This window comes from Protobothrops mucrosquamatus, unplaced genomic scaffold (assembly GCF_001527695.2).
Source record: "Protobothrops mucrosquamatus isolate PMUCROS unplaced genomic scaffold, P.Mucros_1.0 scaffold294, whole genome shotgun sequence".
NCBI classification, from domain to species: domain Eukaryota; kingdom Metazoa; phylum Chordata; class Lepidosauria; order Squamata; family Viperidae; genus Protobothrops; species Protobothrops mucrosquamatus.
Genome location: NW_015386638.1, coordinates 553,965 through 567,208, shown reverse-complemented (window position 1 = coordinate 567,208; position 13,244 = coordinate 553,965). Strand labels below are relative to the sequence as shown.

Genomic DNA, 13,244 nt, shown 5'->3' with positions numbered 1-13,244 from the left:
TCTTTTTTAATCAGATGGCATTTATTTATGAATATAGCAAAGTGAAGAATTTAATTCTCCTTCTCTTGCACAGTCTTTGTCCCACGCAGTCTACCAGTACGTCGGGCTGCAATAAGACCAACTTTGCGACCAGCAGGAGCATCCCTCCTAATAGTCGAAGGCTTACCGATGTGCTGATGGTTACCACCACCGAAGGGATGTTCAACAGGCTGGGAAAGAAAAACAATCAAAGTCAAGGGCAGAAGGTGTTTCAAATATTAAAGGAACTTAATTAAAACTCCCATTAGGCAAATGACATTATTGCTAGTGTTACCAAACTGAAAGCAAAAGATTCTGAGAGCATCTTGTCCACTGCAAGCAAAAACCAGCATTAACAATTTTTAGGAAATGGTCCAAACTGCCGGTAGAGAATGTAGTATCTCTTTCTCCCTGCTTTTAAAATATTGATAACTATGTATTAGCTTTGATCTAAATGTTGTATTGTCATTTTATATTATACATTTTATTGTATTATATTACAATTTGGGAGTTTAAAATCTTGCAAATAATACAGCAGGCATTATAGTGTATGGAAATCAATATAAAATACTAGCTATGAGTAAAGATTTAAAATAAAATATGAACATCAACCTCACCATTAGGTTTGAGGGACGAGGCACATAACTAAGTCAAAAAACAATCTTGCCTAGAATTATATTATGAAAAATTCTTCTCTATTTTCCTCTTCCCTCATTCAATTTTTTAAAATCTTCTTTACCAAATAACCTAATTTAGAACTAGGGATGTGCATCAAAAGGGACACTTTTTTAAAAAAGCGGTATCTTTTCTTGGCACAAATAGTAACGGAGGAATCCCAAGAAAATATGCATTTAATATTATATGTTGATGGCAGCAAGATTATTTTATGCATAAAAATGGAAGGACACGTCAATCCCTACGATGGATGGTTGCAAAAGCTGATGGAGTTAGCAGAGAAGGCTAAATTGACTGCTTTGATAAAAGAAAAAAACACAATTACTTTTGTTTCTACTTGGAAACAGCTTCTGGACTTTGTGGTCGTGATGGGGAAAAAAAAGAAACTTTGATTTTGGATTTTACTGATTAGATAGATCTGTTGCTATAGAAATGGCTAGTTTATACCATTATGTAAAAGTAAAAAGTTGAGCTTTGATGTTACTATCTTATTCTATTGCACCAAAGGAAGTCGGAAGTCAATGCCTTTTCTTTCTTTTTCCCTTCTTTTCTACACTTTTCTCTTCCCTTTTCCCTCTCCTATTTTTCCTATTATTTGCTTTTGTAGTTTTGTCTTTTATATTATAAACTATGGTTTAAAAAAAAGGATAAAATTGAAAAGTGGGAAAAAAGATGAGAGTTTTAGTATGCAGACAGGTACTTAGGAAAGTTCTGCTTAAAAGTTTATTCCTTCCACCCACCCACCCACCCACTCCTGGTAATTGTTAGTAAAAGAGCTTTTGGGGTAGGATTGTCTAAAGAGCAGAAGCATGTGTAGATCAACTTTTGTGCTGGAGACTAAGCTCAGATCATCTGGAAAGATATCACTAATTTTAATTCAAAAGCACATTTCTTCATTTAGGACCGACACAAAATTATGTACAGAAAGACTGAATGATTTCTGCAGTATATGTGTCAACGCTGCTAACATCGGATGTTCTTGCTTTGACAACAGATGGAAATGCAGCCATTTTCTCTATTGCTTTTAGAATTAGATGCTGCTGGGAGGGGGAATAGGGATGAGAGTCCAGCTAGTCATAACAATAATAACTTAATTGTGGGAACCCAAGGACATTGGGCCCAGAGCTGATAAGTGTTTTGTGCTTCAAGCTAATTGGGGAATGTGATTTATGACAGTTTATTGGAGGAGGGAATTACACTTTGTTACTTTGTATCCAGGGGAGGGGAATTTAGTTTCTGGTTTCAACTATGTAGTGCCGATGCTTTGTTTCTCAAATAAAATTCTTTAAGGTAAACAATGCCTCAAAGTTCTTTTGAAGAGTTTCATCTATTGGAACCATGACAATATGCATATCTTCCGAGGGTTGCTAACATGCAAACTCAAGAAAAGATGCAGCTTCATTAAAGAGATATTGACAGGTAGTGTACAGATCCATTTCCCCTCCGAGACACCTTTTCTTTTTAGGCAGCGTTATCAATGTAGTAATTAGAAATAAAAGCGTATTAGCATGATAAATACAAAAACTACTTACGTTCATAGCCACACCACGGACTCGTGGCCAGCAATTTCTCTTTGCTTTGTATTTGTGGTAGGCCCGCCCAGCCTTCAAGATGGGTTTATCAATACGACCACCACCAGCAACAATACCTACAAGAATATGAGCAGTACAATTACTACTACAAAAGATCATCCCTAATGACATTTTTTGCAAATACTAAATTCAAAACCTACTTAGTTTGCCGTATTAAATATCAGCATACTAAAATAACTTTCTGAAAAAAGAAATAACCATTACATTTTCATAATCTTTATAGCGCCAGGGCCATGTCATGCTGACCTAGTCTAAACTTCAGATATTACAGATTGCAAGCATATATTTAGGTTCAGAAATCTTAGGGATAATATTTACCAACAACGGCTCGATTTGCAGAAGAGATCACCTTCTTTGATCCAGAAGGCAGCTTCACCCTGGTTTTCTTTGTTTCCGGATTGTGGGAAATAACGGTGGCATAGTTTCCAGAAGCACGAGCTAGTTTTCCACGATCTCCAGGTTTCTCTTCAAGACAGCAGACAATGGTACCTTCTGGCATTGTTCCAACAGGGAGGACATTGCCAATGTTGAGCTGAGCTGAAAGGGATGCATTTGCATGAATGAAAATGCTCTTTATAATATAGTGACCTCTGGGTTACACAGGGGGAAGAGCCATGCTAATCTACAGCAATAAAATAGTTGGCAAGTCTGGTAGCATCTTCAAGGCTAAGGGTGGAACCTTTTGACAACAGCAGATGCTCCTGACAGCTGATCCTTAACAAAGATGTTTGGCCCTGAAGGTCTGCCAGACTTTGTGTCTCTTTTCTATTTCATGCTTTTTTTTCTCCAATACCAACTTTTCAAAGGATGCAGATGTTACAACAAATCATAAATGGTCACCAATTGTCTTTACTTACCTTTCTTGCCACAATAAACAAACTGTCCTGTGTGAATGCCCTCAGCTGCAATGAACAATTCTGTTCGTTTTTTGAACCTATATGGGTCGCGAAAAACAACTTTGGCAAGGGGAGCTCCTCGGCCAGGATCATGAATGATATCCTAGAAAAATATTAGAACTTGAGAAGTTTGAGAAGCCCGTGGCTTCAAAAATGCAATACAAAATACAATTTTACTTACAGAATTATTTACGTGCTCTTGCAGCTCAAAATGACATTTTTTTAATACCCACAAAATAATATTGCAAGGCCACAGAGCCGAGTACGTACTTCAAGTGCCATGTATGTAATATCCACACTGCAACGATTATTTTAGAAAAGATGGGTATGTGTGCATGTGAAAAGTTTAGATGCATTTTTATATTACTCACCCAGATGTTGTTTGCTATATTTAAATAAGAACTTTAAATTCATATTTTAGTTCTTGTCTGACACACAAAACCTTTCAACCCAGCCATCACTTTAAAAACCGTGACGCCTCTGTTCACTTTGATTTTAAACAAACTATTTGTAAGTCGGTTCTCTTGGCATTGTTAGCTTTTTTTATTAGTAAAAACTGTTTTTAAACTTTAATAAACTATAGTCTGCTGCACAGCAATTCCACAACCTGATACTTGCCTTTACAATGCCCTTGATGTAGCCATGTCTTTCAGCAAAATCAACAGCCCTCAGCTTTGCTGCGCCCTTTCTGTGCTTCACATGAGCCCTGAAAACAGAACCTGCACCTTTTCTTTGACCTCGTATTACACGGCCCATTGTGCACTGAAAAATAATTGGAATCACGGTTATTTAGGATTTTTTAAATAAACCCATTATTTAATACATACTGTAATGTCACATATCATTACAATAAAAACTGTTAAGCTCCTGACAAGATCATAAATAAATCCACCTGTAGCCCTAGAAACTCAATGCAAAATTTTAAGCCAGCTCTTTCAGTCCTATCTACCTTGTAGGGTTGTGGGGATAAAATTAAAGACTTAATCTGTAATAATATAAGCTACCTTGAGTTCCTGGGGGAAAAATAGAATATACATTGGGTAACCAAATTAATTATGAAAATGGTTAAACCAATTCTTTCAAGGCTATTTTTTGCTTTCCAATCAAGTTCTACTGTACTGCCTGGGCTTTCCTGTTGTTTTCCTAAATACTAATTGATTCCAACTAATTTTCTTGAGATCAGCCAAATTCTGATCTTGCAGTGACAATATAGCAATATTAGCTTCAGTGCTATCCATAACTCAGTTTAAATGCTCTTTCCATTTTTAAAAACAAATGTCAACAATACAATATATAAACGTTTATTTTTCTGTATCTTCATTTACAGTGATTAAATCGAACCTGAAAGAACTATGGTGCTTTTTAATCTGATCCATGTATCGTTTAGGCATCCACTAAACCTCCATTTAAAAACATTCAGGAGGTTAAATCATCATTGGGTTTTTTTTACAGGCCTGATTCTGAGTAAGAAACGGGTAATTTTTGAGAGCACCATGAAAAGGCCCTGTGGACAAATCAGCTAAAGCTAAACTCTGGGGGTTTTTTTCAGTTTTAACTTAAAAAGTTCTTCGTACGCAGTGGCAATATGAAAATACCTTAGAAGGGAATGCAAATGTTGATCAAAAGGTAAAAATGATTTAATGAGCAGCGGATCAATTGTGAATTATCGTGGAGTAGCTTAAAGCTGACATGTTGTAAACTAAAGGCTTCAAAAATAGCTCGGAACAAGAATAAAAAAAAAGACGAGAAGATAAGACAATGAAACACATCAGAAATAGAAAAGCTCTTCGCCATTATTTCTCCAATTTTGCTCGTGGCCCAAGAGGACCGGCGCTCGCTTGCTAGAGAGAGCCCGAAAATACCCGCCCTCCGCTCTGAAAGGGTCGACAAGGTGGCAAGCCGGCCAATAACCCTCAGAGGCGGCCAGGGAGGGGTCACGGAGACCCGATGCAGACGGATACCCTTGGGCCGCTTTTCTACACCGGAGAGATTCTTACCTCTGCCGGAGCCTGCCCCAGGAAAAAGAAAGCTAGGGCGATGACGGCACTACAAGCTCCTTCCGGCCAAGACGGAAAGCGGAGAGCCAAGGCATCTCGGTGCCTGCTGGGAAATGTAGTTCTGATACCCGGGAATCTGAATTCGTTCTCGCTTGGTCGTTAATGTCTTCCGAGGTGCGCTGCGTGCGTTCAGCTTGCGTTCCGCGCAGAATGCTCGTCCTGTTTTCCTTTATTTCCCGTTGCACGACTTCCCTTATTTATTTATTTATTTATTTATTTATTTATTTAGTTAGTTAGTTAGTTAGTTAGTTAGTTAGTTAGTTAGTTAGTTAGTTAGTTAGTTATTGTTTGTTTGTTTGTTCGTTCAGTTTCGAAGCCAACCGATTCCACAAGTGTTCTGGGCGGCTTACGGATAAAAATTAAAAGAAAAGAAAATATATCAAGAAAAAAGACAACTGCCCGGAGACCGAAACCCCGAGGCCAAAAGCAAAGGGGCTCGACCTCTATCCTAAACTTTTTTTTTTTTTGAAAATTTTTATTTTTAAAGTAGAAAGAATTATACATCTTTCAAACATAAAATGCATTAACACACATACATTTCAATTCTAACATTACACATTTTAGTTATATAACTATTAATGCATACTTATAATACCATCCCGACTCTCCCCCCACCCCATTATCCCCCTTCCCCTCCCTTCCCCCCCCTTCCCCTCCCTCACTTCCCAGAACTGAACACAGGGTTACCAAGCCATTATAATATCCACAACTTATCTACCATACTCTCTANTCCCCCTCCCCCTCCCTTTCCCCCCCCTTCCCCTCCCTCACTTCCCAGAACTGAACACAGGGTTACCAAGCCATTATAATATCCACAACTTATCTACCATACTCTCTAATTTTAAAATAAATAACATCCTAATTTCTTTAACCCCCTTCATAACATTCATTCTACTAACATAAGAAAAAATTTTATTCATAACCTACATAATAATTTTTTATCTCTTATCTCTTCTGTATATAAACTATCCATCTTTCCCATATTTTAATATAGACCTCTATCCTAAATTTGAGGCCCCAGGATTACATACAACAGGTCATCATATAGTTATCAATGCGCAGAAAAAAAACTCTTGAATCCACGATTATGGTATAATCAAATTGACTAATTGTATAATTAATAAAACAAAATCAAATTTAGTTTTTGTTATGGCCTTTTCAATGACTTATTGGGTACATCCATTTCAATATTTGGGGAGAAGACAGATGGAAAATTGTTGGACTTAAATCTCACATCAGCGATACACTTAAGGTCGGTAATGACTGTTAATGTTCCGAAGCAAGGCGGCTGTAAAAAAAAAATCAGAGAATAAAAATAATATTTATTAGGTAATAAAACCTTGGCAATTCCAAATTGAATAAAGTTGCTGATCTATGTTTGCAACTATCACTTTTATCTATACATTATGTCATACGACTTGTTCTTTAAACTCTTGTTTTAGGCTTTTAGTTCTGAATTAATGTATTTTGGGAAGATTTTGTCCTGAAAGGGAACATAAAAATAAGTATTGCTTCATTGATTGGACAGTTGTCCCTTCATTAAAATCCCCCTTTCCAAAGCAATGCCTATAGATCCCTATACAAGAACGCTTGCTCTCTGTATGTGGTGTGCTTGCTATAGGTAAATGCTCAGTTCTTGAGCTAATTTGGAATTCTATTCTTTTACCACCATTTATAAAAATTTGCCCAGTTTCCCACTGTGTAATGTATTGGCCACAACTGTTTTAAATCACTTGCTTAATGTCTGACCTACATTGCTGTATTGTTTACTAGTTGCTGTTACTGAAAGCCAGACTGGCTGTCTCCAAGCTGATAATGAGGTTTGGGGTGGGAAACTGGTACTTTAAATCTATTGATTGCCACCTAGAGGCTAACTGTATAAATAGCTGTGCAGCAGCCTTTAGGGCTGCTTCTGTTCTGAGTTAATAAACTTGTTTGCTGTTTCAACATTCTGCCTCATTCAATGCCTAAAGAACCAAAGATATAACACCTACCATTATTGACCAGAGTCCCATAAACCTTACTGTTGCTTTTTATATCATAAGGTAGATGTATTACTATTCCAATCTAATTCTTTTCTGCATGGCATTAATCCTATGTTGAAATTACAAAGTGATTTTATCCCACTCAAGTACCCTAATGCTTTATAACATTCTAAAATATTACTGTTAGTGAGAGTGTTATGCTTGATGGATAATTTAACTAGATTTGCTATACAGGTCACATAATTTTATGTATAAATAGCCTGATTTCCAATAACATGAGAGGTGAGTGTGTGTGTCTGTTTATTTACAATGTTAAATGGTAAATAACCTCAAACAGTAAAACTCGAAGTAAACAACAAAGCGAGATTAGGAAAAATAAACAGACTAATAAGAACTAATTCATATTAAAGAAGAACACCCGTAATCAGTTTGATCCAAAAGAATGGTGGAATTTTTTTTTTTTACTTCTAAATGATCTAGGAATAGTATGTTCAAAAGTATGGACCACCACAGAAAAGGCCTGGTGCCTACTAGTATCTCACAATCTATGTCTTTCCAGTGGAGAGAGAGGATTCTCAGCAAGCTCTGTCAAGATTTATATCGTAGACTAGGTGGGGAGATTCATCTTGTAAAGCAGCCACTAATGTAACCGATGATTAGTCCTCTCTTGCATAGCTACGGTAGAAGGCAGTACTAGCTGATCTCATCAATCTCTCAAAAATTAAGTATTGGACCTAGCTAGTACGAGTGGGAGACTGCCGGGAAATATCAGCAATACAATAGGGTACACCGGGAAATGGAAAAATCATTGCAGAAGAAAATGTTCGGTATATTTTTTTTCTCAATAAAACAACATGGATGTGTCTTAGAGAGATCTGAAGGTTCAGAGGGATGGGTTATCTGCATGTATTCAGACTGCTAAAATCACTTATCACTTTTTCATTAGATTTATGTGATTTGTCTACTTGCTGCGACATCCATTTAGCGATTGCAGTGATTCTGTGATGACTTTGACACTTTCTTAAAGCTGCCTAGAGTTGTAATTATGATTTAGGCAATTGTAAGTTGATAAAATAAAGTTCCAAAATCTAATTCAAAAGGCTAAAAACAGTAAAGAAAGAATGTAGCTATCAAAATACTAGGGCACTTGATGGGGCCTTCTTGCATAGGCAAGTGAAATGATTACTTACGATGCTTCCAATTTTTAAAATCACACATTACAACAGGAAATCAATAAATACTGTCATAATTACACTGAATTTTTTATTTTTCTGAGCTTTCTAAATGTGCTAAAATAACATTTTGAACAGGAATACTTTTTGCAAGGTTATCTGTGGAAGCCAAAAGGTTAATTTTAGCTGGCTGGAGGCATTTTGGGAGAAAGAAAAAGTATTAGGTATGTTCACCCCCTTGAGTTACATAATAAAGGAAAGATAAAAACCTAATAAATAAATACTTTTTCTTAAAATACACTACTTGTGCAATTTGTACCACTGCACTCAAAAAGTAAGCACCACTGAATGTAATGAAACTTTTTCAATAATAATGCATAAAAATGAAACTACATCCCATAAATTTAATTCTGATTAAATTTTAAAAATTGCCGATAGTTGATTTATCTATTCAATTATTTATTTATTTCATTAAGTGTATTGTAGCCATTCACTCCAAAAGACTCTGGGTGGCTTACAAAATCTAAGGTAAAACAATTAAAAACATAGATAACATTGCCCAGACTAAAATCAGCCATTAAAATGCAGAAAGAGAACCTACCAACACACATACATATTAAACCAGAGCAGAGACCAAAGATAAGTTTCTAGGGCAGCGGTTCTCAACCTATGGGTCGTGACCCCATTTGGGGTCGATCAACCATTTCACGGGGGTCGCCAAGCAAGGCTGTCCGCCATTTTTTTCCCCCTTTTCCGGCGGGTGCCTTACCTCCCTTGAGCTGGGCCAGCTGGTGGTCGGCCTGCTCTGTCTCTGCCGCTTGCCAGCTATGCCTCAGCTGGCGCAGGGGGCGGAACCACGCATGTGCGGCGCTCCCGGGCAGGGAAAGTCCTCGACTTACGACCGGTTGGGTAGTCCTCAACGTACGACCGGTTTAGTCCTCGACTTATGACCGGTTTAGTCCTCGACGTACGACCGGTTGGGGGTCGCGGCATTAAAAAGGTTGAGAACCACTGTTCTAGGGCTCTTTGGAACCTCAGGAGAGTGTGCCAGCTGTATCTCTGAGGAGATGCTTATAGAGGTAGGGTCCATGACAGAGAAAGCAGCTTCTTTGATCCCCAAAATGATAACATTTAATAGAAGTGACTGGAAATGCATTCTTTCCCCAAACACAGTGGACAGCCAGAGAAAGAGGTCCCTCAGATAAGCAGGCCTTTATGAAGGACTTTAAAGGTAACAACTAGCATTTTGAATTACCAGAAGGCAACTGATAGCAATGTAGCCCATATAGCTATGGTAACACATGGGCACAATAAGTGCTCATTACTGTTCATGCTGCTGCATTTTGAACCAGCTGTAAACTTTGAAAGGTCTTCAAAGACAACCACATACAGAGCTCATTTCAGTGATCCAGCTGCTAAGTGACAGTATGGATGATAGTCTACAGGGCCTGGTTGAAGAAAGATCTCAACTGTCACACAAGATATACCTGTGGAAGGTTGGGTAGCCACATCTGCCACGTGGTCTTTTATTTGGATCTCTGTGTTTTACAACAGAATGTTTAATTATAGTATAAACAATAAAAAGGTAATACTGATTATACAATACAATATATTATTATCTCCATACAAGATTCTTGGGGGCAGGGACAGGATGACTGTTATAAGGCACTCAATAAGGTTAAAATTTATCTAATTAGTTTTTTAAACAAAAGTAGAAATGTACACACAATATACTTTCCACAATCCCTAACTTAGATCGTTGCAATTACTTTTATCAGATACTGCATTTTGCAAAAAGGTAGCAATCCAGTGGCCTTGATAGTTTTATTTGGTCACTGCATCATGCTGTAGATACATTTTATTTATTTATATCCCGCCTTTATTATTTTTATAAATAACCTCAAGGCGGTGAACATGCTCCTTTGTCCTCTTACCTTCCCCACAATATGGGGAGGTAGGTTGAGCTAAGAGAGAATGACTGACAAAAGATCACCCAGCTGGCTTTCATGGGAAGTTAGGACTGGAACTTACTTTCCTTTGGTTTCTAGGCTAGCACTGCTGACTAATTTTCGTTTTTTTAAATTATTTTTATTATTATTTTTACCTCAAGGGAAATAATAATATATCGAAGTGTCTACAACCCTGGAAAACATGCAGTGAGAATCAGTTTTAAAAATCTTTTCATTTTTAAAATAATTTTATTAAACTTATCAAAGTGTAAAATACAAATGAAAATGAAAATAGTGGAAAGGGGGGTAGGAAAAGGGGAAAGAAAGAAATGTAGGGTAAAGGGGAAAAAAGAAAGAAAAGCATTAAATGATACAGCCTCAACTTTTTACATACTTAATATGTAAAAGTTTGTTTTATAACAACAAACTTATCTAGTCAGCAAAACCCAAAGTCAACATTTCATTTTTTCCCCACAAAATCCGCAAGCAATTTTCAAATAGGAACAAAAGTTGATATATTCTTTTCTTTGATTAAAGCAGTTAATCTAACCATCTATTTTCCATCAGTTTTTCCAAACATTCATCCATTTTGGGACTTAAATGTGAGCCATTTTTCCAGGTTCTCTCTCTCCTTTCATAGAGAGAATTCTCTTTATCAGAGTACTCTAATAAATTGCTATTAAATGATCTTCCAACTCAGTTGCTTATTGGACAGAGAGTACCAACGCAGAACCTAAGGCCAGATTTGGCTATCAATAGATTCACCATGATTAAAAAATATTATTTGACTACAGTATAAGTCCACCAGCTTGTCTTGGCCTTCATTTCTTTTCTACAAAAGACTTCCTGAGGTAACATACAAAGAAGTACCTTCACAGAGACCTTTTTTTATATTTCTTCCAAATCCTTAGGATGGTACATCTAACAAGGCGATTCTTAAAATCAACATTTATTTTAATCTTGTTATACCATAAATAGGTGTGCTATCCAAATCTTTGTTTGTGGCCCTCTAATTCAAGTAGTCTCTTATTTTGGAGAGTCACACACTCTTTCATCCAAACCAAACAGCAAGCATTAAAGTACAATTTCAAACCTGGTAAAACCTAACTTCCTCTTTCTTCAGCATATTGCAATACTTATATTTAATTCTCATTTTTTTCCTTGACATATAAATTTTAAAATGTTCTTTTGTTATTGTTTAAACTGAGTGCAAGTTGTCAAAAACTTGGTTTTTTAAAAGATTCTTACAAGATCCAGCTAAGTAAGGGGAAAACAGTGCTTATTGATCAGTTGCAAAATGCATCTTTAAAGAGGCTACAATGCTTGAATATAGAGTTAGGTCAGGGTGAAACATTTTAAAAATTATAAACAAATTATAAAGTATTAATATAATACATGTTTCTAAAATTTGAAAATGCAGTTAGTGGTCGAAATAGTTTTAATACAATTCAGAGAGTTAGATTTTAAATTGTCTTGTTTTTCCCCTTCCTCGTTTCCTTCTAGAATTCTTAAATTTTTAATAGTAAGATTTAGCAAGCATAAAATAATAGAATATCCATAGAAATATGGTAAGCAACAGAAGTAAAATCAGTAAAAGTTCTAACCAAACTCTGCCAGCAAATCTGGAGAATGCCACAGCGACCAACTGATTGGAAGAGATCAGTCAACTTACCAAAACCAAAAAAGTGGTAATGTTTAAACTTAATATTCATTGTAATATTAATATTAAACTTAATATTAACTTAATATTCATTGTAATATTGCACAATGTCCTTAATTTCACATGCTAACAAAGTATTACTTTTAATCAGGGCTTTTTTTGTCATAGAACGCCCAGAACGGAGTTCCGGCACCTTTTTTGGATGGAACCTTGTAGGGTAGGCAAGGCAGGTTGTATGACGTGTGTGAGTTCCGGCACCTTTTTTTTTTTTTAGAAAAAAAGCACTGCTTTTAATATCAAAACACATTACAGCTGTCTATGGAAAGGGACATGCAGATGTTTAAGCTGGTTTAGAAGAGACTAAGGAACAATGATATTATTTTTTATATATGCTAGATAACAGAAAAAGCCAAAATACCAAAAAATGTCAAATGAGCTTCATTGATTATAGAACTTTGTGTTATCCATGTCAAACCAATATCCTTAGGAAAACATTGTTTTTCACTGAGAAAACTACAGTTTACACAGCATAGTAAGCCACAATCTGGATGGCAATCATCAAACAGATTAGTTCTCAATTGACAATAGAGTAAGAGAAAACTGTATACTCTTTTCTTATTAAATGTGTTTGTGTTAGAAAAAACATTGAGATACCATGAAGTATCTAAACCAGACATGTCAAACACAAGACCCGGGGGCCGGATGCTGCCCGCGAAGTGGTTTCATGTGGCCCACAAAGCCATCCTGGAAACAGTGAGGGAACGGCCCCCTCTGCCTTGGCCCTGGCCCAGGCCAGCCGGGAGCCAATGTACAATTTTGTGGTGGCCATCTATGCTGAAATGCATTCAATTTTGTGGTGGCCATCTATGCTGAAATGCATTCCGTCTGGAAACAGCGAGGAACCAGCCCCTGCTGCTTTGGCCCTGCCCCCTGGGTGCATGCTGGGGAGGTGTTACCCTTTGTGAGGAATGAAGAAATGCACCATCACCTGGAAGTGGCCAGCAAATGGCCCTCGCTTACTTCACCTATCCAGCTTGATGGGCTTCGGGGGAGGGGTTTCGGCAGGCAGCGGGGCACTCTCATCACAGCGCCAAGAGCTGAGCCAGGTGGCACGAATCTGATGAGAAGTGCAATGCTGCCTAGCCCCCAGTCTGCCAGTTTCAGCAGGCAGCAAGGTGCAAAGCTGACAAGCTTCGCACTGCCCGGCTCAACCTCTTGGCGCTGTGAGGAGAGCGCCCCG

At 37.2% G+C, this 13,244-nt stretch overlaps 1 protein-coding gene across 1 annotated transcript; it reads right to left on the bottom strand.

Annotated features, from left to right (window-relative positions):
• RPL8 (ribosomal protein L8) lies at window positions 1–5,251 on the bottom strand. The gene is made up of 6 exons (XM_015814905.2): window positions 5,179–5,251; window positions 3,800–3,943; window positions 3,143–3,284; window positions 2,604–2,822; window positions 2,226–2,341; window positions 1–209 (listed from the first exon to the last, which is right to left on the bottom strand). The coding sequence occupies exons 2-6, from the start codon at window positions 3,935–3,937 to the stop codon at window positions 51–53; spliced, it is 774 nt and encodes a 257-aa protein (XP_015670391.1). The 5' UTR covers window positions 3,938–3,943; window positions 5,179–5,251; the 3' UTR covers window positions 1–50.
• Between the last annotated feature and the right edge of the window lie 7,993 nt (window positions 5,252–13,244).